Source organism: Sciurus carolinensis, chromosome 4 (genome assembly GCF_902686445.1).
Source record: "Sciurus carolinensis chromosome 4, mSciCar1.2, whole genome shotgun sequence".
NCBI classification, from domain to species: Eukaryota; Metazoa; Chordata; class Mammalia; order Rodentia; family Sciuridae; genus Sciurus; species Sciurus carolinensis.
Window position 1 is genome coordinate 1,223,630 of NC_062216.1, and position 20,250 is coordinate 1,243,879.

The 20,250-nt window shown below is 56.9% G+C and overlaps 1 protein-coding gene across 2 annotated transcripts in view; it reads left to right on the top strand.

The window, feature by feature from the left end:
- The first annotated feature begins 12,263 nt into the window (after positions 1-12,263).
- The window catches only part of Myom2 (myomesin 2), a 115,743-nt gene continuing 107,756 nt past the window's right edge, over positions 12,264-20,250 (top strand). Inside the window, exons 1-3 of one of the 2 annotated variants that reach the window (XM_047550392.1) lie at positions 12,264-12,397; positions 16,323-16,437; positions 17,720-17,872. In XM_047550392.1, the coding sequence (XP_047406348.1) occupies positions 12,283-12,397; positions 16,323-16,437; positions 17,720-17,872 (383 nt within the window). In that variant the 5' untranslated portion in view covers positions 12,264-12,282. Of the gene's footprint in view, positions 12,398-16,322; positions 16,438-17,104; positions 17,235-17,719; positions 17,873-20,250 lie in introns of those variants that run through there. The other variant, XM_047550393.1, reaches the window with a different exon arrangement.

Consider the following 20,250-nt stretch of genomic DNA (forward strand, 5'->3'; position numbering starts at 1 on the left):
CATGGTAGCCGTGACCTTTAAGGGCACATAGAGGTCTTGAGACCGAAAGATTGAGAACCTTGGGCTGGAGGCAGAGCTCCGTGTAATTTGGAGATCCTCAGTAGTAAAGTGTGGACTCAGATTCAAATGCTGTAATGATCCAAGTTCTATAATGAGTGTCTGCACATGGCTAGTGTTGGGTCAATTAATATCACGTCATTAACACATCAAGAAGTTGCTGGTCCAGGCGGTGCCTGACTTTAAAGTACTAAGCAGGTTTCTCTGTGGGCGTGGCCACGTCTCCTAATGTGCACTGGGTTTTATTGCCTGGTAAACAGCCAGGTCAGGGGTACATGTTGGGAGTCTATTATGTGCAGCTCCAGAAATGGTCCTCAGCAGTACGAAGGTCTCTGGGGGCAGGTGGGGAGCTTTTGGGTGGAATGATGAGAACTCTTATTTACTCATGTCTTGGGAAGTAATTTGCTCAATCTTCTGAAATCACTCCTGATTTAGCTCAGAAAGATCATCTTTTAATTTATGAATATTGAATACTTTTGGGCCCCAGGTATAATGGCAAGCAATTTCACATGTAATGGAATGAAATTAGAATTTCATGTGAATAACCTTTGCAACAACAGGCCATTTAACTGCTGGCATGGTGTTTTAGTCAACTTTTCCGCAGCTGCAACTAAAGGACCCAACCAGAACAATTGTAAAGGAGGAAAGTTTTATTTAGAGGTTCATTACAGCAGGCCACATTCTTTGGGGCTTCGGGTGAGACAGGAACAACATGGCAGAAGAGTGTGGCAGAAGGAAGCAGAGAGAGACTCCACTTACCAGATTTAAACGTGTACCCAAAGCCACGCCCCAATGCCCACCTCCTCCAGCCACACCCCACCAGCCCATCCGGGATCAATTCTCTGGGTGGGTCAAGCCTCTCACCCCCAATCATTTCTCCTCTGAACCTTCCTGTACTGTCTCACATGAGCTTCTGGGGGACACCTCACACCCAAACCATAGCACATGCCATCTGTCCACTTCCTCTCAGGCTCCTCAGTACGGAGGCCTGTGAAACAGGAGAATTGATTTTGGAGGAGAACCCCAAACCCAGGCCTGTGAGATGACTCTGTGCAAAGCTCATCAGCCGAGGGGAAGTTGAGTTCTGGGATCGTCCAGAAACACAGAGTCCACGTTCACTTAGTTCTTCCTCAGACAGCGGGAGGGACGGTGGTCTTAGGGGAAACAACCACAGTGAGGCGGGAGGGAGGGCCTCTCATGCTTCCTTGTTTCAGAATGTGTCTAGACTCCCAAATGCTTACAGTTCTCAGACACAAAATGCTCTAGCCTGTTCTGGCTGATAGAAAAATGCCATAAACAGGTGCCTAATGAGCAGCAGAAATCCATTTCTCACCACAGTGGAGGTGTCGTTGGGTGCAGCTTAAGAACGGACCGATCACCACTGAGAAGTCCAAATCTGAGAGTCCTTATTAAGCCGCCAGCTGACCGTCTCACACAATGCCCCAAAAACGGCTATTGGGAGAACAGCCCCGACCATAGGGTTGCAGGGGGTTTTATACCATAAGTAAGTCAGTACATCAATCATAAGTGTCTGTCGCTATGATTCAAAATTACAGACTAACATCATGGGATCTGAAATCATGAGCAGAGGGGAATTGGGTCAAAATGACCTTACTGAGGTCCAAACTAAAGAATGGACACTAACATCTAGACAATCACTGTTGACATCACCGGTAACATGGTACATTGTTTAGGAAACTGGGAATCAAAAAGAGAACAATTTTTCATTATACAAGAATTGCCATTTCGTCATTTTGTATTGACAAATCACTAAGCAACGTTGACGGGTACAGAGGCGGGGTGTTCCCATGGGAGAAGCTTCCCTACATAACACGGAGTCTCGGGGTAAAATGGAGTCTGTGTAGTCATTGCCCACATAGCCTGGCCTGTTACATTTCCATGGAGCCAAATATGTCAACCCGTCACAGAGGCTGGAATTCCAAGGTCAAGGTGTGGCAGATCCTTGTCTGCCAAAGGCAGAGTCCTGATGCATAGACGGCGTCCTCAGGTTGGTGGGGTGGGGGAGGCAGCAGCCCTGGGGCCTCTTTGTGAGGCCACCAGTCCCACTGTGAGGCTGGTCCGCCTCCTAGTGCCCTCCCCTGGGCTGAGGATTTCAGCACACGGTCTGGGTCCCAAGCAGAGGGTCCTGGCTACTTCAGGTGCTTGGTGCTCGCCTTGTGTTGCTCACATGGTGTGACTAGTGACATTGCCACGCGCCCACTGTCCCAGAGCAGTTCTCAGCAGTCCCCCTCGCAGCAGAGTGGCCCTAGTGTGGACGGCGCAGTCTCTGATCTGACAGAGCCGTGGTGTTTGGGGAGAGGTCTTCGCTTTCTCCCCCAGGATGCTCACTGTGCCTCATCCAGGGCCACCAGAGCTGGTGTGCTGTCTGACCCTCAGACTGTGGTGGGCAGTCCACTGTTACAGCGTTCAGACCACCTGCCTGCGGGCTGTAGGCGTGGCAGTGAAGGACCTTGCAGGGCTGGCCAGGTGCATGTGCAGGGAGCCGGGGCCAGTACGGTGGCTGCGCTGCCTGCACTAGGGATTCAGGCGCTGCTGGCCTGCTGGCCTCCTAGCAGGGCCTCCTGACCCCTCAGTCTTGTGTCCTGACGGCTGAAGGAACCATCCCCATGGGGTGGGAGAACGTCAGCACCTGTGGCTGCCCTGGCCCAGCCTTAAGGTTCACGTGGGCCAGCAGAGTTTTCCAGAAGCCCAGGGGAGCAGACACCAGGCCTGGTTTTGACTTTGGGATACTGAGGCTAGCCCTGGGGGACGGCCGGGGCTGCCCTGTCCTCCGGCCACTCGCCACCAGCGGTCTTGTCTCTGGTCCCAGCATCTTCTCAGGCTCCCTCCCGTTCCCACTCTCATGTTATTGGGTAGAACAGTGGCAGAGTGGCCTTGGGTCCTGGGACATCTCCTGACCGCACACGTGCAGGAAGCTTCTGACCTTAGAGCCTGTCGGTCCTGTCCAGGCTGCACTGAGCCCACTGGGTGGGTGTTCGGCAGCCAGGCTCATGTGTGCCCTGCACGTAGCGACTGGGGCCTCCCTGAGTTGGGGTTCGGTCTGGGTCGTGTGGGGACTGGATGGGGGCCCTTGCCCTGCCCCCAACATGGCTTTGCTTACTCCCTCCCTCCATGGCAGCCAGCCCCTCTCAGGAGGCTGAACCACGAAGGCCAGGAAATCCAGATGTGTGGTTCCTAGTTCAGACCCTCCCCTGCTGATGCCTGATTTAAAAAAAAAAAAAACCTCTCTGGGCCTCAGTTTCCACCCTCATGGGGGTGTTGAGGGGCACATGACCCTGTGCAGTAGCCCACCCACCCCTCTTCTGGAACCCAGTGGCACGTGACTGGCCTCAGCCTCTGTACAGGTCAGGCTGCACCTGCCTGTGGGCCCCTGCTGGCCAGAGGCATCCACTGCCCTTTGGTTGCAGCCGCTGTAAGCGAGAGGCCTGAGGAGCCCAGGCACTTGCAGAACGAAACCCTCCTTGGCACGCTTGGTCTGTGCCCTGGACCCCGTTTCCTGGGCTGGTTTGGGGCCCAGAGCTGGCCACTTGTTCCTGTGTGACAGACTCCGTCCCTGAGCGTCATCACTCAGCACTGCAGGGAGAGCCTGCTGGGGCTTAACCCAGGAGTGTCCAAAATCACAAGACTCAGGGGTGAAGAGCTTCTGGAAGGGCACTCAACTCCAAGGGCAGACTGACCGACATGGAGCCAGGCCTGGCCCATGTCCTTGACCACCAGCTCAGGCCCTGGAGCCGGGCACAGCCGCCTCCTGCTTAGTGTGGTTATTAGTGGCACCGTAGAGATAAAGTCTCCAGCAGCTGAGAGCCAAACGCAGGCCTGTCTGCAGAATGGACGGAACCCACGCACAGAAGCTGGCTTCACGTGAGTGAAGACGTGCCCACTTGGCTTCCGCAGCGTGTGAGGCACAATCAGCCCAAGTGAAGGTGCAGATCTGTCCCAGCCATCTTCTCCAAATGAGCCTTTGACCATGCGACACAGGTTTCAGGAGAAAGTCCTGTCCTTCAGCTGTGACCGGCCAGACGGGCAGCTCCCAAGGCCCTAGATGCAGCAGAAGGGCACTGGAGATCAGGTGGCAGGCCTGCATGTGTCAGCCAGGCGGCAGAAGACCCCAGCCTCAGGCCTCCCTCCTCGTCACGCAGCAGGCTGCCTGTCCTCCTCGGTTTCCTGTCTGTTAAGAACACTTTTATCCTCTTCCTAGTCCAGATGGACTGTCCCATCTGGGGTAAGCCTCCCCCTGCTCGGCTGTGTTCTGGGCGTCATGCCACCAGGGCCTGGGCACGTAGCACACGGCGACCACAGAGGAGGCGTGCCCGTGGCCGCACACATGGTGCCTGAAGGCGCAGCGCTCAGACCTGCCGACGGGTTTCCTAGGATATGTTTTGATTTACAAAATATGGAAAAACCTTTGCACTCCATCGCAGAGTGAGCCAAACACCGAGCCAGCTAGTGGCAGCGAGGCCAGGAAGGTATGAGTGTGTCACAGGGAATTTCTGGCTGCCGTTGGCAGAGGTGCCTCAGCTAGTCTATGTGGTTTGTTGCTTTACTGAGCAAGGGTTTGCTGGCACATTTTGTGCCGGGTTTAAGGAAGGTCCTGGGACCCCCACAGTGTCCCAGTGCGAGGTGAGCTGGTCAGGTTGCCGCTGTGACAGACAGAATGCTCGGGACCCAGACCTGGGCCTGAAGGGAAGGAACGTGGCCCGTTGATAACCAGGGGGCCTAAGCCAGTCAGCAGAGGCACCCACAGCCCTGCACGTGTGCTGAAGTTTGGTGGGGAAACCAGGGACGTAGAAACCCTGGATTGGGGTGGCAGTTGGTGGGCGTGGACAGACCACACAGGGCCTCCAGCACTGATTGAGCTGGGCTTTGGTCACACCTGGCTTTAGGAGTGTGGGTGACTGGCGTCCACCTCGGGGGCCTCACGGGGGCTCATCTGGAGAGGACGGGAGCTGGGATACACCTGGGGCGAGCAGTCCTGCATCTGCAGGACACCCTCACCCCGACTGATGGGGACAGCTCGAGCAGTGGCCAGCTCCAAGGGATGCATAGGAGAGGTCACCCAGCGACTCCTGGCCTGTGCCGCTCAGCAGCACCTTCTCTGATGACCGTGCCAAGTCCGTTCACTGGACTCAGCCGGATGGTGTGGAGCACCAGTCACCCCTAGGTGAGAATGTGGCGGGCACGTGCAAGCCCCACCCGAGTGCTGCCAGGCTGTCCTGGGGACCCACACATGTCCTTGCACACGTGGAGGGGAGGCCGGCTGTGGACCACTGTGGTTCTAGAATGAGCCTGGGCGCCATGGGGCTGCCCTGGCCACCACAGCCCTGTCAGGGTCTCAGGGGGCGCTGCCCACTCCCTCGATTCTTTCCTGGGCAGTCTGCACTGGGGAACCCACTCCAGAGACCAGGAGAGAGGCTGCTGGGCATCCCGACACTGCCCATAACAGGTGAGGGACCCCTGCTGAGCTCCCCGGAGGCTTCCTGCAGCCCCAACGCGTCTCCACCGCGAGCGCCACGCTCCTGCCCCTGAACCAGGAGGCTTCATCCCTGAGTCAGGAAGCGCTCTGACACTAGGCAGCTGGGTGGGAATGTTCTAGAATGCATTAGACCACTTGTTGTTTTCTGAGACAGATGCATGGAAGTTATCAAAATATCTTCAAAAATTCTATTTTTTGCAAACATCAAGTGATTTTCTTGATTTGCACCTCAGCTTTGGCCTCGTGCTGTAACAATAGGATCGAATGGGGAAACGGGGGATGTAGAAGGCCGGGGTGGGGGTGGCAGTGCCACAGCATGGTGGGCGCAGGCAGACCCAAGTGTACAAAGTGTTTTATTTACCACCTCTACTTGTAACAGCTTGTGCACTTCTAAACATCTAAAAAGAGTAGATGTTTCAAATAAGGACTCAAGTTTGTCCTCTGTGTACATAGTAGCGGATGCACTACACACAGTCACCATGGTGGTGTCTGGAAGTATCTTCTAAGCAGGAACACTCTGGCCTGGAAGCCTTCGTTTCTCCACCTCGTTCTCCTCTGTCACAGTGATATAGGCACGGGTCTCACTCATGTGATGTTACTTTCACTTCCTAAAGTCCTTTTCAGAAGGCTGCCTTCCTATGAGTTTTAATACAAAGTGTGCAAAATGTGTTCGTTTAGGAACTCTATTTTGTCATACACGGCAACCTCTTTAATATCTAGAGACTAGATATTATAAAAATAGGACTACTTTCTCCAGTATATATAGAATGTATAGAGTGCAGCAGAGTTAAATCAAATGCACCGTACAGGGCAATCGGCAGGCTAAGATTTTCCAGCATGCTCTAACAAATCCCCTTTTGCCACTTCTTCTTTCCCACCTCCTTCAACCCGATGAACAAGTATAGACAGTGTTCTTTCAGAAGTGGTTAGCGATTCCAAACACAGTTCTTCCCATCATTTTTTAAAAGCTATTTACAAAAAGTTTTATTCTACTACTTCTACTTTTAAGTGTATCAAGCACTTCTAAATATACAGAAAGGACTGTATTCCACGTAAGAAGCTGTCCATTGAGCACACAGCTCTGGTAAATAAAATTGCACATGAGGCAATGGTTATAATCTGGGCATCTTCTATGTGACCATTTTGTCCTTCAACCTCTCCCTCCTCACTTCCTTCTCTCTACTTTCAGTCCAGTGGACAAGTACAGGCATATGTAACACTGAGAGAAGGTTGGCCAACTTCACGTCCAAAGTCATTTACAGAGGACAAGCTTTCCTATGTATTTCAACACAAAATGCACAAAATGTGCTAATTTTACTAACTACTTGGTCATACACTGGCAACCTCTTTAACATCTAGAGACTCGATGTTGCAAAACTGGGACTCATCTGTCCATTATACACGATATTCAGCACAACAAAATGCACAAAACATGCAGCAAACTGATGTCTGAAGTGTCCAAGTGTGAATACACTAACGCATGACCTTTTGCAATTTTGTCCCTTCCACCTCCTGCGCATCCCTGAACAAGTCGACAGTACTGCACTGCTCACAGAGGTGGCCAGCCCTCCCGGAGGGATCCGACCCCTCCGTCGGTCCCTTCCAGGAGACGCTTCTGGTTTTGAAGCTGGGCTTTCACAGACGCTCTTCTCTAGCTGGAGCAGGTGTGGCAGCACTTTGCACGGGAGGGTGAGCAGGCAGCTCCTGGCTCATGTGCACTGGCCTGCGCCAAGGGCCACTGTGTCCCCCGGGGTGGTTGTCCCTGCCGCTCCAGACACCTGCCGCCGAGGGCCACTGCGTCCCCCGGGGTGGTTGTCCCTGCCGCTCCGGACACCTGCCGCTGAGGGCCACTGCGTCCCCCGGGGTGGTTGTCCCTGCCGCTCCGGACACCTGCCGCCGAGGGCCACTGCGTCCCCCGGGGTGGTTGTCCCTGCCGCTCTGGACACCTGCCGCCGAGGGCCACTGCGTCCCCCGGGGTGGTTGTCCCTGCCGCTCCGGACACCTGCCGCCGAGGGCCACTGCGTCCCCCGGGGTGGTTGTCCCTGCCGCTCTGGACACCTGCTGCCGAGGGCCAGGGCTGCTAACCTGTCCAGCCGCCCCCTCAGGGGCCTTGCACACCGTCCAGGGTGGCCAAGGACCCTGCCTGTCCTGACGAGGTGCGGTCTTGCGGGCTGAGGTCTGGTCTCCGGGAGGAGGTGAGGTGTGGGGCTGCACCAAGAGGTCACCCACCGTCCAGCCCAGGCCCTGCTGTCTGACGGCTGGCCAAGCTCTGGGCCTGCTTCTTGGTCTCTTGAAACCCTGAGGCCTCCGCAGCGTTGGGGGGCCACCATCATTGCCACGTCCACTGCCACACAGAAGTGCCATGTCCTAGGGGAGGCTTGTGTTGGGACGGACGAGACTGGCCAGGAGGCCCAGCAGCCCCCAGGGTCCACGCCAGGAGGTTGTCTAGGCAGAGCAGAGGCCCTGGTCCTGGTCCTGGAGGCCAGATCACCCTCCAGCCTGGGTGCAAGACCCCAGGGTCTGGGGCAGGCGGTGCTCCATTCTGCCCAGCTCTGCTGGCTCTCCCCGCGGGATGCTTGCAGCCTCACATGACGGAGCCCAGCCAGGCAGCTTCAGCAGAGGGGCCTCTGTCCTGCCAGTGCGGGCCTCCTGAGGGGCGCTCTCTGGCTGGCCGGCATGTCTGGGATTGTGTCACAGTTCAATACTTTAGGTTCCCGTCTGCACTCAGGGTCACTCCACACGGGCAGCATGGTGGCTGGGGAAGAAAAGGTTTGCTTGGAGACCTGGTGTCCTTCATGGAAGGAGAGCACAGCCTTCCTCACCAGGAGCTGGCCTCTCCCTTCTTCAGGGTCCTGAACCATCAGGATTTCCTTAGAGGCAGGTCCAGAAAATTGGACTCCCGTGACACAGAGGCCACTTGACTCAAGGTTCACAGTGATGGGACATAGGCCTCCATGTCACAGAGGCCACACGGCTCTGAGGTTCACAGTGATGGACATAGATCTCCATGTCACAGAGGCCACACAACTCTGAGGTTCATAGTGATGGGACATAGGTCTCCATGTCACAGAGGCCACACGGCTCTGAGGTTCACAGTGATGGACATAGATCTCCATGTCACAGAGGCCACACAACTCTGAGGTTCATAGTGATGGGACATAGGTCTCCATGTCACAGAGGCCACACGGCTCTGAGGTTCATAGTGATGGACATAGGTCTCCACGTCACAGAGGCCACACGGCTCTGAGGTTCACAGTGATGGGACATAGGCCTCCATGTCACAGAGGCCACACGGCTCTGAGGTTCACAGTGATGGACATAGATCTCCATGTCACAGAGGTCACACAGCTCTGAGGTTCACAGTGATGGACATAGGCCTCCATGTCACAGAGGCCACACGGCTCTGAGGTTCACAGTGATGGACATAGATCTCCATGTCACAGAGGTCACACAGCTCTGAGGTTCACAGTGATGGACATAGGTCTCCACGTCTCAGAGGCCACACGGCTCTGAGGTTCATAGTGATGGACATAGGCCTCCACGTCTCAGAGGCCACACGGCTCTGAGGTTCACAGTGATGGGACATAGGCCTCCATGTCACAGAGGCCACACGGCTCTGAGGTTCACAGTGATGGGACATAGGCCTCCATGTCACAGAGGCCACACGGCTCTGAGGTTCACAGTGATGGACATAGATCTCCATGTCACAGAGGCCACACGGCTCTGAGGTTCACAGTGATGGACATAGGCCTCCACGTCACAGAAGTCACACAACTCTGAGGTTCACAGTGATGGGACATAGGCCTCCATGTCACAGAGGCCACACGGCTCTGAGGTTCACAGTGATGGGACATAGGCCTCCATGTCACAGAGGTCACACGACTCTGAGGTTCACAGTGATGGACATAGGCCTCCACGTCACAGAAGTCACACAACTCTGAGGTTCACAGTGATGGACATAGGCCTCCATGTCACAGAGGTCACACGGCTCTGAGGTTCATAGTGATGGACATAGGCCTCCACGTCACAGAAGTCACACAACTCTGAGGTTCATAGTGATGGACATAGGCCTCCATGTCACAGAGGCCACACGGCTCTGAGGTTCATAGTGATGGACATAGGCCTCCATGTCACAGAGGCCACACCGCTCTGAGGTTCATAGTGATGGACATAGGTCTCCACGTCACAGAGGCCACACGGCTCTGGGGTTCACAGTGATGGACATAGGTCTCCATGTCACAGAGGTCACACGACTCAGATTCACATGATGGACATAGGCCTCCACGTCACAGAGGCCACAGGGCTCTTAGGTTCACAGTGATGGGACATAGGCTTCCACGTCACAGAGGTCACACGGCTCTGAGGTTCACAGTGATGGACATAGGTCTCCATGTCACAGAGGCCACACGGCTCTGAGGTTCACAGTGATGGACAGAGGTCTCCATGTCACAGAGGCCACATGACTCTGAGGTACACAATGTTGGGACATAGGCCTCCATGTCACAGAGGTCACACGGCTCTGAGGTTCACAGTGATGGACATAGGTCTCCATGTCACAGAGGCCACACGGCTCTGAGGTTCACTGTGATGGACATAGGCCTCCACGTCTCAGAGGCCACACGGCTCTGAGGTTCACAGTGATGGACATAGGCCTCCACGTCACAGAGGCCACACGGCTCTGAGGTTCACAGTGATGGACATAGGCCTTCACGTCACAGAGGCCACACGGCTCTGAGGTTCACAGTGATGGACATAGGCCTCCACGTCACAGAGGCCACACGGCTCTGAGGATCACAGTGATGGACATAGGCCTCCACGTCACAGAGGCCACAGGGCTCTAGGTTCACAGTGACGTCCTGCACTGCCTTCACCCTCTCAGGTGGGTGTCCCAGTGGGAGTCCAGAGTGGACCCACATGACTGGGTTAAATCACTAAGCTGCCCTAGTGTGGGTGGGGTAGCAATGGTCATGACTGGACCTCAAGGACTCGTCAGTGTTGGTTTTAAGGAGGGGCTCTGATGGTAGGAACAGCACGTTTGCTGTTCTAGTCTGCAGGCTTGTGTTTCCCCCAGTTTCTACATTCAGATCCTCAAACTCCAGGTGACATATTAGGAGGGGTCTTTGGGAGGTGAGGAGGTTTTGTGGTGGTGCCTTGGAGTGGGATTGGTGCCCCTATAGGAGGCACTGGGGAGGACTCCCTCAGCCTCCCCCACGTGGGACACAGGAGTTGGCACCGTCTGTGAGCCTGGACGCAGGGCCCCGTGAGCTGGTCCTGCCAGGGTCTTCCCCCGCATCCTCCTGAGGTCCCCAGGAAGCCCTCAGCAAGCACGTGCTGAACTGAAGGGTAGGTATGGAAAAGACCAGACCAGAACTGCACCACAGAACGAGTGGCAGACCCATCCAGTTGCAGAGAGTGCTCCTGGAGAAGTTTGGTCCTGGCCGCAGCAAGACCGCGTGGATTCCTGAAATTTGGGTCGGAAGGTGGGGGAAACATGTTGGGAGGAGAAGGACGTCATCCGCTCTGGGATTCAGCTGGCACGTCCTCGGCTAACCTGAGTCAGGCACGCTCCTGGTGCGGGTGCCGCTCTGGAGCACTGTGCACTGCTCTGACGGCGTGGTCTACTCACAGTTCACTGGGAAACTATGCAGAAAAACCAAGCGGGTCACTCTGGGGCGGTCATGGTGGTCATGGCTGAAAACGCTGTGGTCGTGTCAAGGTGGTCCCTACCTGAGGCCCCTGGGCACCGCCCTGATCAAGGACCCCAGGAGCCTGGGGAGAGGACGAGAGGCCTCACTCTGTCTGATACCACGTCTGCTGGTCCATCCACTTGCTTGGCCGGTTTCTGGAGCTCCTGGTAAACCAGACATGGGAACATGGGGGGATTTTTTAAGGTTCCAGGTACTTATATGTTATCTTCTCTAATTTTCTCAACAAACTCATAAGACAGTTGCTACTGCACATGTTTCGGGATAGGGAAGCAGCTCTGTGAGCCCGGCTGGTCTGAGGCAGCTCTGCAGATCCTCAGGAGGCCTTCTTCCTGGCCACAGCACTGTGCCAGTGTGCGTTATTTATACTTGCACACATGCTGTGGAAAGTGATGGACACCTGTGCTGGCTCCTGCAGCTCGGTGGCAGCGCACGTCTGTGGTCATGACTATAAATAAGACCTGGTCTGTGGAGAAGTCCTGCTCCTTGCCGGCAAGGCAGCTCCTGCTGTATCAGCCTGAGGTAAACCCGGTGCGAACCTAAGTAGCTTCTGAAATCAAAGCATGCACACTTATGTAAAACACACACACACACACACAACACTGTGCACAAGGGCTGCCAGCTTCCCTCGTCCATGGTCAACGGAGCCCTGGGGTGAGGTGCTAGCAGACGGTGGGAGAGTTCATCGGCCTCAGAGCTTTTACAGACCTACCCTGGGTCATGGTGCAGGTGCTAGGGCACCCAGCACAGGAGGACCGAGCACTTACATCTGAGACAGACAGCGCAGCAGGCCATCCGGAGGGAAGTCAGTAACGGCCCTCCTTTCTGGTCAGCAGCCGGAGTGCCCCTCTGCCTCCTGGGAATGAGGGCACGCTGGGACGGAATGGACACTGTACACTTTCTAATTTGATTCCCCATGGAGCCTGGCGTTTTCCCTCCTGAGACCAGGCCAGTGATTTATGATGAAGCTATCATTTGGGAGAGGCCGTCCCATGTGCCTAAATATAGCGCCTCCTCAGGCCATAAATGGGAGGAAGGACGGGGCTCCAGAGGGAAAACTGGGCTCTGCTGGCCAAGCCGGAGCCCAGGGAGCTTGGTGCCCAGCGGCCAGACCTCTCTCCTCGGCCACTCCTGCAGCTGCGTAAGTGTCTTGTCTCCCACCTTTTCCTGACTGTGGCTTTGGGGGAGGACCCCGCAGAGGGTGGACCCCGTCCTGGGTGAGGTCTCCCAGGCTGCCCATCAGAGACTCGCTCCACTCCAGGGGAGCAGAGCACGCAGCCCTGTCGGGTCTGTGTTTCTAGCAAGGTTTGTGCTTAGCTAACGTCCTCTCCAGTCCCCACCGCTGGCCTGTGTGGCCACACTGTTCTCACTCACTTAGAGAAGCGGGGTCTCCCCTGCGTTCCGCAGCACTGAGTGGATGTCCCTCATTGACCAATGCCTTGGGCTGTCACGAGGGTCTCAGGAATGAAAGGGAGGAGGGGGCGGATGGAGAAGGTGTGAGACAAGGGGAAGAGATCTAGGAAGAAGGGAGAGGGGGTCTCTTGGCTTAGAGCCAGGATGGGCAACTCCCGAGGGACGCAGAGGCTGGTGCGGATGAGGTCCTTTTCTGGGTCCTCTGGCTGCCAGCTCAGCCCCATGCAGAGCTGTGTTCTGCAGGGTGCTGGTAGCTAAGCTTCCAGGAAAGGAGGGAGCACCTGATGTTCCCTATCTCCCTGCCTCACATTCCTTCCTTAATGAGTAGAAGGAAGATGGGAGCCCAGAGCACGTGGAGCCCAGATGTGTCAAAGGTGGTCTTGATAAACGGGGTGCTCAGATAAAACCTCTCGGGAGCCCAGGGCCGAGTCACTGGTTGCTGCCAACTCCCCGCACCAACCTGCCCCTTCCTCCCTGTGGAGGGACCTTCGGTCCATGTGCTCCCAGGTCTGACCGCTTTGGTTGCATGAGTGGCAGACTGAGCAGACCGGAGAGCTGCCAGGTGCCCTGCAGGGGTGTTAGAACGTCCCTCTGCAGGTCGGCAGTGGACCTGTGTGGACTGCACGTGCCGCTCTTGATCAGAACGAGGGGCCGTGCAGGTGCAAGTAGGGCGTCTTGACAGCTGTTGATTTAATTCTCACACGTGTGACGGTGGCTCCCGGGTTGCTGGAGAGTCTGCTGGTGCGGAGGCAGCAGGGGACCCAGTCTCCCTGATTCTGCCCTATCCCAGCACGAGGGTGAGGTCAGTCAGGCTTCCCAGGAGGCGGGAGGACTCTAGCTCCGAGGCTGGACGCCTTGAGCTCACGTCCTGCTCTGGCAGGCCCGTGGAGGAGGACTGAGATTCAGCTGCCAGAGATTAGATGTCAAGACATATTTGATCACTGACGTTCTTAAGGATGTTTGTGCTCAGTTGTAATTTTTGATAACCAGTTTGGAAAAATCCCTGGTGAAAGCACAGGAGCACCGCCTTGGGACCCAGGGCTTAGTCCCCGGGCCTGGCTGTGTGCCAACCCTTCCCTTTCTCCCGTCTGGTCTTCCACATCTTTGGCTGTATAATCAATACTTTCTTTCACCAAATGGAAGTAAAGGGCTTTGGACTTGAAGAGCCTCCGCAGATTGAAATGGAGCCTGGCTGCCTGACCGGCGTTCCCAGTGCTTCCCAGGACGGGCCTAGGACCAGGCGCACCACAGACCTGCTGCCCCAGGATCAAGCACAGGCTTGGGTTTCATGTGGTGTCAAAATCCCCGACTGTGTGGCGAGCACTTGGGTGTGGCCCCAGAGCTGGACGGAGTCAGAAAGTGCTGGGAGTGGCCAGAAGACGGTCGGGGCCTGGGCTCTGCAGCAACTCCAGAGACCTGGGTGGGCCGTGTGCATCTGGGACGGTCAGTCACACGGGCAGCCTTGCTGCCCTGTTCCTCAACACGGCCATGGAAGCACGCGCTCTTGGAGGGTTAGGAATCTTGCTGCCACCTAGTGCAGCCCTCTGGCTTTACAGGGAACGGAGTAGAGGCCCCAGAGTGGCAGAGAGCTCAGGTCTCAGGCCCTGGGGGTCTCAGCCTCTCAACAGAACCTGCCCTTTGAGGAAAGGCCCTGCTGTCCTTGGGGTGCGTGTGGGTGCCACCGAGGGAGCTCTTAAAAGGAAGGCCGCTTTCTCTGAGGGTGGAGGGTGCCCAGGTGCCCCTGTGCAGCCTGGCAGCCCGTGACTTTGGGCGAGTTCTCTTGAGGACCTTGGCTTCACACACGCCCTCCCAGGCTGCAGCCACAGAGCCCGCGCTGAGCTCAAAGGAAGACGCTTCCAGATCTCACCACGCACGGCCCTGGGGAGGGCGGGTAGTGCAGCCTGTCCAGGGAAGTTGAGCTAGGAGGCGGGCAGAGGAGCGAGATTCTGCATCACAAAGTGCTCAGGCCTGGGCGCGGCTTGAGGCCCTGACGCCCCGTCTGGCTGGGGCGAAGTCTGAGGAGGCAGCGGAGGCCAGGGCCCCTGAGGAGGCAGCGGAGGCCAGGGCCCCTGAGGAGGCAGCGGAGGCCATGGCCCCTGAGGAGGCAGTGAGGCCATGGCCCCTGGCACAGGGGTCAGTGCATGGCTCAGGGTTGCCACAGAGCCCGAGCTCTGAGAAGCCCCTTCAGGTCCAGTGGTTCCCAGGCTCAGACTTGGCCACCATGTGGCAGATACTCCCAGTGACCAGGCGAACACGGTGCAGGGAGGTGAGAGCCGTGGAGAGCCCTTGTGCCTCCCAATTCTGATGTCCTGCTGTGGAGAAGGACACGTGGGGAGGACGGCAGCAACGTGTGCCTTACGTTCTCAGGGTCTGGGGGACCCCTGCGGTGAGTCTGTGACTCGCTTGGAGGGAAGCGTGCGGTGCTTGACCCCAGCCAGACCTTGCCAGTCACTACCAAGCACCTGCTCCCCACTGGCGGAGGGTTGGAAGACTCCCGCGTGTCGGGTGAGTTGGCGGGCCAGGTGCTGATTGCGCACGAGCCTTGACAGGCGTTCCAGGCACAGGAGAGCTGGTCGTCTGGCTCCACAGACATGCGCGTCTCCCTCCGCAGAGTGGGCGTGCCCTGGTGGCACACTCCCCTCCTACGGTGCGGGCCACATCTGGGCAAGCGTGAGGCTTAACCCAAAGTAAATGCAAGCACAAACACGTACGGCGAGAACCACCCACCCACGGGGCGGGAGGAGGTGTCTGCGGGAGAGGACCCCCTGCCTGGAAGCAGGGCCGACCCAGAAGACTCTGGGAGCAGATGTTGCTCCAGGGGTGAGACCCCTGACATGGGCTGTCGTCAAAGCCAGCACACACAGGGGGCTCAGGGACAGCAAAAGCAACTGTAGACAGAACTCCCCTTGGAGGTCCCGGGTCGGCTCCTTGGAGGGCCTGCAGAGAGGCCCTGATGTTGCCAAATACCTGCTCCTGCCTGCAGAACCCGGCAAAGCAGCAGCCCTGTGAGAGAGAGGCCACTGAGGCTGCTGCCCGTCGCTCCGTGCCTGGCAGCACTCGGTCCAGCACTGCCCACCAGGGGTGGGAGGCACCAGACACTCCTGCCTCTGGCAGCCTGCCCTGCGTGGACCCCGCCGCCTGCCCACAGAGGCCTCCTGCACTGTTCTGTCCAGCTTTGTGTGCCCTTCCTGCCGGCCCCGCCTGCGGCCCTGCAGCCCAGCCCTCAGGCCGCCTGGCCTCACGTGCCCTGCTGCCGGCCCCTGGGCTGCCCTCTCCCGCTTTCCTGGGGTGCCTCTGCCGCCCTGCTCCGGCTCTTATCGCTCTCTCTTGTGTACTCCAGGGATGTGTTGACTTCTCTGAGCTGTGCTTTAGTTATTTTCACCCCCAGCAGCACGTCGCTCTTCACAGGCCCTGAGCACACTGGGCGTTCTATAAATACCGCGTTCACCATCAGAGGAGGTGGACAGCCAGTCCTCCCGTGTCCTGGGGGAAACGAGAGGGGAGTTGGGCCCAGGCAGTCCGCAGGCCTCGCGACTCCTGCAGCCGTGGCTTGCGCCCGTGCCCTGCCCTCCGTGCCCCTTAGAGCCGTGCCCCCTGGGCACGCCCCCCAGCAGGACTGCAGAGGAGCTGGCTGACCACGCTCTTCCTCCCAGGAGCCGCGATGTCGCTGGTGACACTGCCCTTCCACCAGAAGAGACACAGGCACTTCGACCAGTCCTACCGCAACATCCAGACCAGGTACCTGCTGGATGAGTACGCCTCCAAAAGGTGAGGCAGCAGCCGCCCACTGCCCGGCTCTGACCACGGGGCCCCTGGGCCGAGCAGGAGGCCTCTCTCCTGAACCCAGTGCCGCCTGCTTTGTGGGAGATGAGGGACGGCAGTGTTCCCTGACGCACGCCCCACCCAGAGCTGAGCCCCGTGTGGCTGCACAGGCTGGAGCTCCGTGTGGCGTCCTGCAGGCCCTGTGGGCTTGGGGCCAAGCCCCTGGAGGAGACCTGACCCAGGGACTTCTTGGTACAGGCCCACTGATTTTACTCTCCCTCCGAGTCTTCTAGAAGTAGGCTCCAAAAAGTCACCCAAATAAAGAGCAGAGACTGAAAGCAGTGGCCGCAAGGTGGGCAGGGCGGAAGCTCCTGCAAAATCGAGTCCCTGATTTTGCTCTGTCAGTCGTGGCCCTGCCACATGGGACTACTCCCTGCAGAGCCGCTGCCTCCAGCCACGTCCTCCCTGCATCTCGGGAGACACCTCTGGGCAGTGGCACGTGCCCGTCCTGCGCTGCTGGAAGGCAGCATCTCCGCAGTGTGAGGGGCTGTCAGAGGCGGAGACCTCTGGCCGGGCTCAGCTGTGGTCCTGCCACGTGTCACCAACACCCTATATTTAGATCACAGTGGCACTCCTATTCGTTGCCATCCCCTGCAACAAAAGAAGCCAAACATTTGCTCCCTCCCAATGGCCTCAGGGAGATTCAGACCCTTGAGGTCTGTAGAATCAGGACTGATCCAGGCGGGACCCTGGGAGGCAGTGGCTAGCATGGAGGGAATGGCCCCAGAGCCAGGGGGACTGAGGCAAGTGTGCGAGGGTGTGTGTGGGTGGCAGTGGTGGCCCTGCACCCAGGGAGGGTGGGAACCAGACTGGGGTGGGGCCCAGAGGGAGAGAGGACGTGGCACAGATGCGGGTTAGGGATTGTGCATGTGTGTAAGTGCTCAGAGTGTGTGTGTGCATGTGGGTGTGCACCAGGAGAGCACATGTGTTGAGTATGTGCATTGACAGGTGGGGTGTGTGCGTGTGCCTGTGAGCACACATGTTTGTGAACATATATTTGTGTATGTGTGCTGTGGGGGCATGTGTGTGTGTGCATAAGTTCACGTCCAAGTGTGCATATGTCTATTTATGTGCACACGTGTGTGTGCAAGTATGTGTGGGTGTGTGCTCTGTGTGCATGTGTGTACTGCCAAGATGGTTGGGTGTGTGAAAAGCAAGTGACGTCTGCTAGGATGCTCATCCTTGGTTTCCTGGGACATCTAGTTGTTACTGATTAATGTCTGTGCAGGAGAGCGTCCTCCCGGTCATCTGCCCAGCGGTCTCTCACGCAGCAGTCCTCGGCACAGAGAGCGTCTAGCCAGACCTCGACAGGGGCGACCACCTGCCGGCTCTGTGCCAAGAGGCTGAGCGCGTCGGAGGAGGAACATGAGAAGGAAAGGAGGCAAGTGCCCGACCCCAGCCGCTGCGCTGCGGACTCAGGGGCTTGTGGGCGGGAGAGCCAGGGCAGGGTGGCAGAGCGGGCGCAGCCGCAGGTCGCCTGGGAGGCGTGGACCCTGCCCTTTCCCTGCACGTGCTGAGCCTTCGCCGGCTGAACCCTGGGACTCCAGCAGGGACGATGGAGTGAGTCTCATGCTCTGCAATGGGGCTGGGAGGGCCCCGGCCCCTGACCTCTGCCCCCGACCTCTGCGGGAGTTTTCTGCACACTCGGGAGCGTCCAAGCCAACCCCGGAGATGGAATCTGAGTTCCACTTACAGCCTCTGTGGCTATTGAGGAACAGCGCAGAGGGCTGGTGATCCCCGCAAGGTCATCTCGCAGACAGGGAGCCAGGGCTTACGCAGTGTCCCAGTGGAAACTGAAGGGCCGTGAGGGGCTCCATAAATCGTCATACTTCGCATTCAGTGGAGACGGCTCAGAGGGCAAAGTGTCATAGGAAAGAGTAGCAACGTCAGTCCTAAAATTATTCCCAGGTGGTGGAAAACAGCTGGTGGTATTGCTTTGTTTATTTTAAAGAACAAAATAAACAGGTTGCTACTTTATATTTCTCTCCAGCTCTCCTACTGTTTCTAAAAAATTTTCTCTACATCTGTAGACAGTGGCTAAACCTGAAGGAAAAACAAGACTCAGGATAATGTGGCTTTTTTAAAAGAATACTTTTAGTTGTGAATGGACACAACACCTTTATTTTATTCATTTATATGTGGTGCCGAGGACCAAACCCACTGCCTCACACACACTAGGCAAGTGCTGTGCCTACTGAGCTGCAAATGTAGCTTTTTGAAAATTGTTCTATAATGGAGTAATCTGTTTAATCAAACCAACGTATAGCTGATAAGACTAACTCTGAATCACCTTTCAAGTGCCTTCGGCAAAGTTGGGCACATAAATTGATTTTATTGTCAAATGAAAACTTCTTTCGTTAAAGATTCACTTCAAAATGTAGACACTAAAACAATCCGACTTTTGAAGTATTTAAAACTTAATATTGTCGGTTTGTTTTTAAAGGGTTCTTCTGTCTGTGTTTAAGTTCTGGGAGCTGCAGAGAAGACCCGAGCTGAACCATGTTATTTTTATCAGTTGCACGTCAGTGTGCCTTGAACGTAGTGCACGAGCTCCTGTCCTCAGTGTCCCCACTGGTAGCCAGGGGAGAGTAAAGGTCTTTAACGCAAATGGACTGGGAGCTGGTCACTGTGATTCCACAGTTTCAGCGAAAATGGCGTTTGTGACGGCCCTGGCTGTCGCATACTTCCTGAAACACAGGGGCTTGGTAGTTGCTCTGGCTGAAGACCAGATGTGAGTGGCCAGTGGTTGATGGCATTCCCAGCTGTGGCTCACCACAGTGAATGCCATCGGTGAGCACGTGGCCATGGATGCCCTCCATGTGGACATGGTGGAGCCAGCCAGTGCTGCCCCCCACCCTGCTGTGGAGCTCGTCCTTCCTGGCCTTGTGGCCTGCCACTCTCAGAGGTACCTGGAGAGTGGTCCTCCCTCTGTGGAGGTTAGTGCATGTGGCTGGGTTTGATGAGCTGCCAGGGCCGGTGGGGTTGCGAGGGGAGGCTGGGGTGCTCCTGTGTGAGGAGGCTGAGGGGCCAAGTGCATTGTGCCCTCTGCACACGTCACCTTATCACATGGCTGAGCTGCTCAGCTGCATGCAGGTGATAGTCCACCAACCGACAAAGGAGAAGCAGGGCACCTTGGCTGTGATCTCAGCTGAGGTAGGAGGAACGCAAGTTTGAGACCAGCCTCAGAGACTTAGCGAAATACTATCTTAAAATTAAGAAAAGGACTAGGAAAGTAGCCCAGGGGCCAGGGGCCAGCCTAGCGGGTGTGAGGCCCTGGGTTCTCCCCAGTACAACCCAGCAGACCAGATGCTGAAGGGGCATCGTGCATGTGGAGCTCAGGGGTCCCGGAAGAGGCGGTGGGTCAGAAGCGCCTCGGACACCCTCACTTCTGTGCTTGTGAGGGGTGGCTGCCCCGAGGTCTGCTGTGCTGGGCTCACCCTCTAAAGCTGCCCCGAGGTCTGCTGTGCTGGGCTCACCCTCTAATGCTGCCCCCAGATCTGGCTGTGCTGGGCTCACCCTCTAATGCTGCCCTGAGGTCTGCTGTGCTGGGCTCACCCTCTAAAGCTGCCCCCAGATCTGGCTGTGCTGGGTTCACCCTCTAAAGCTGCCCCCAGATCTGGCTGTGCTGGGCTCACCCTCTAATGCTGCCCCCAGATCTGGCTGTGCTGGGCTCACCCTCTAAAGCTGCCCCCAGATCTGGCTATGCTGGACTCACCCTCTAAAGCTGCCCCCAGATCTGGCTGTGCTGGGCTCACCCTC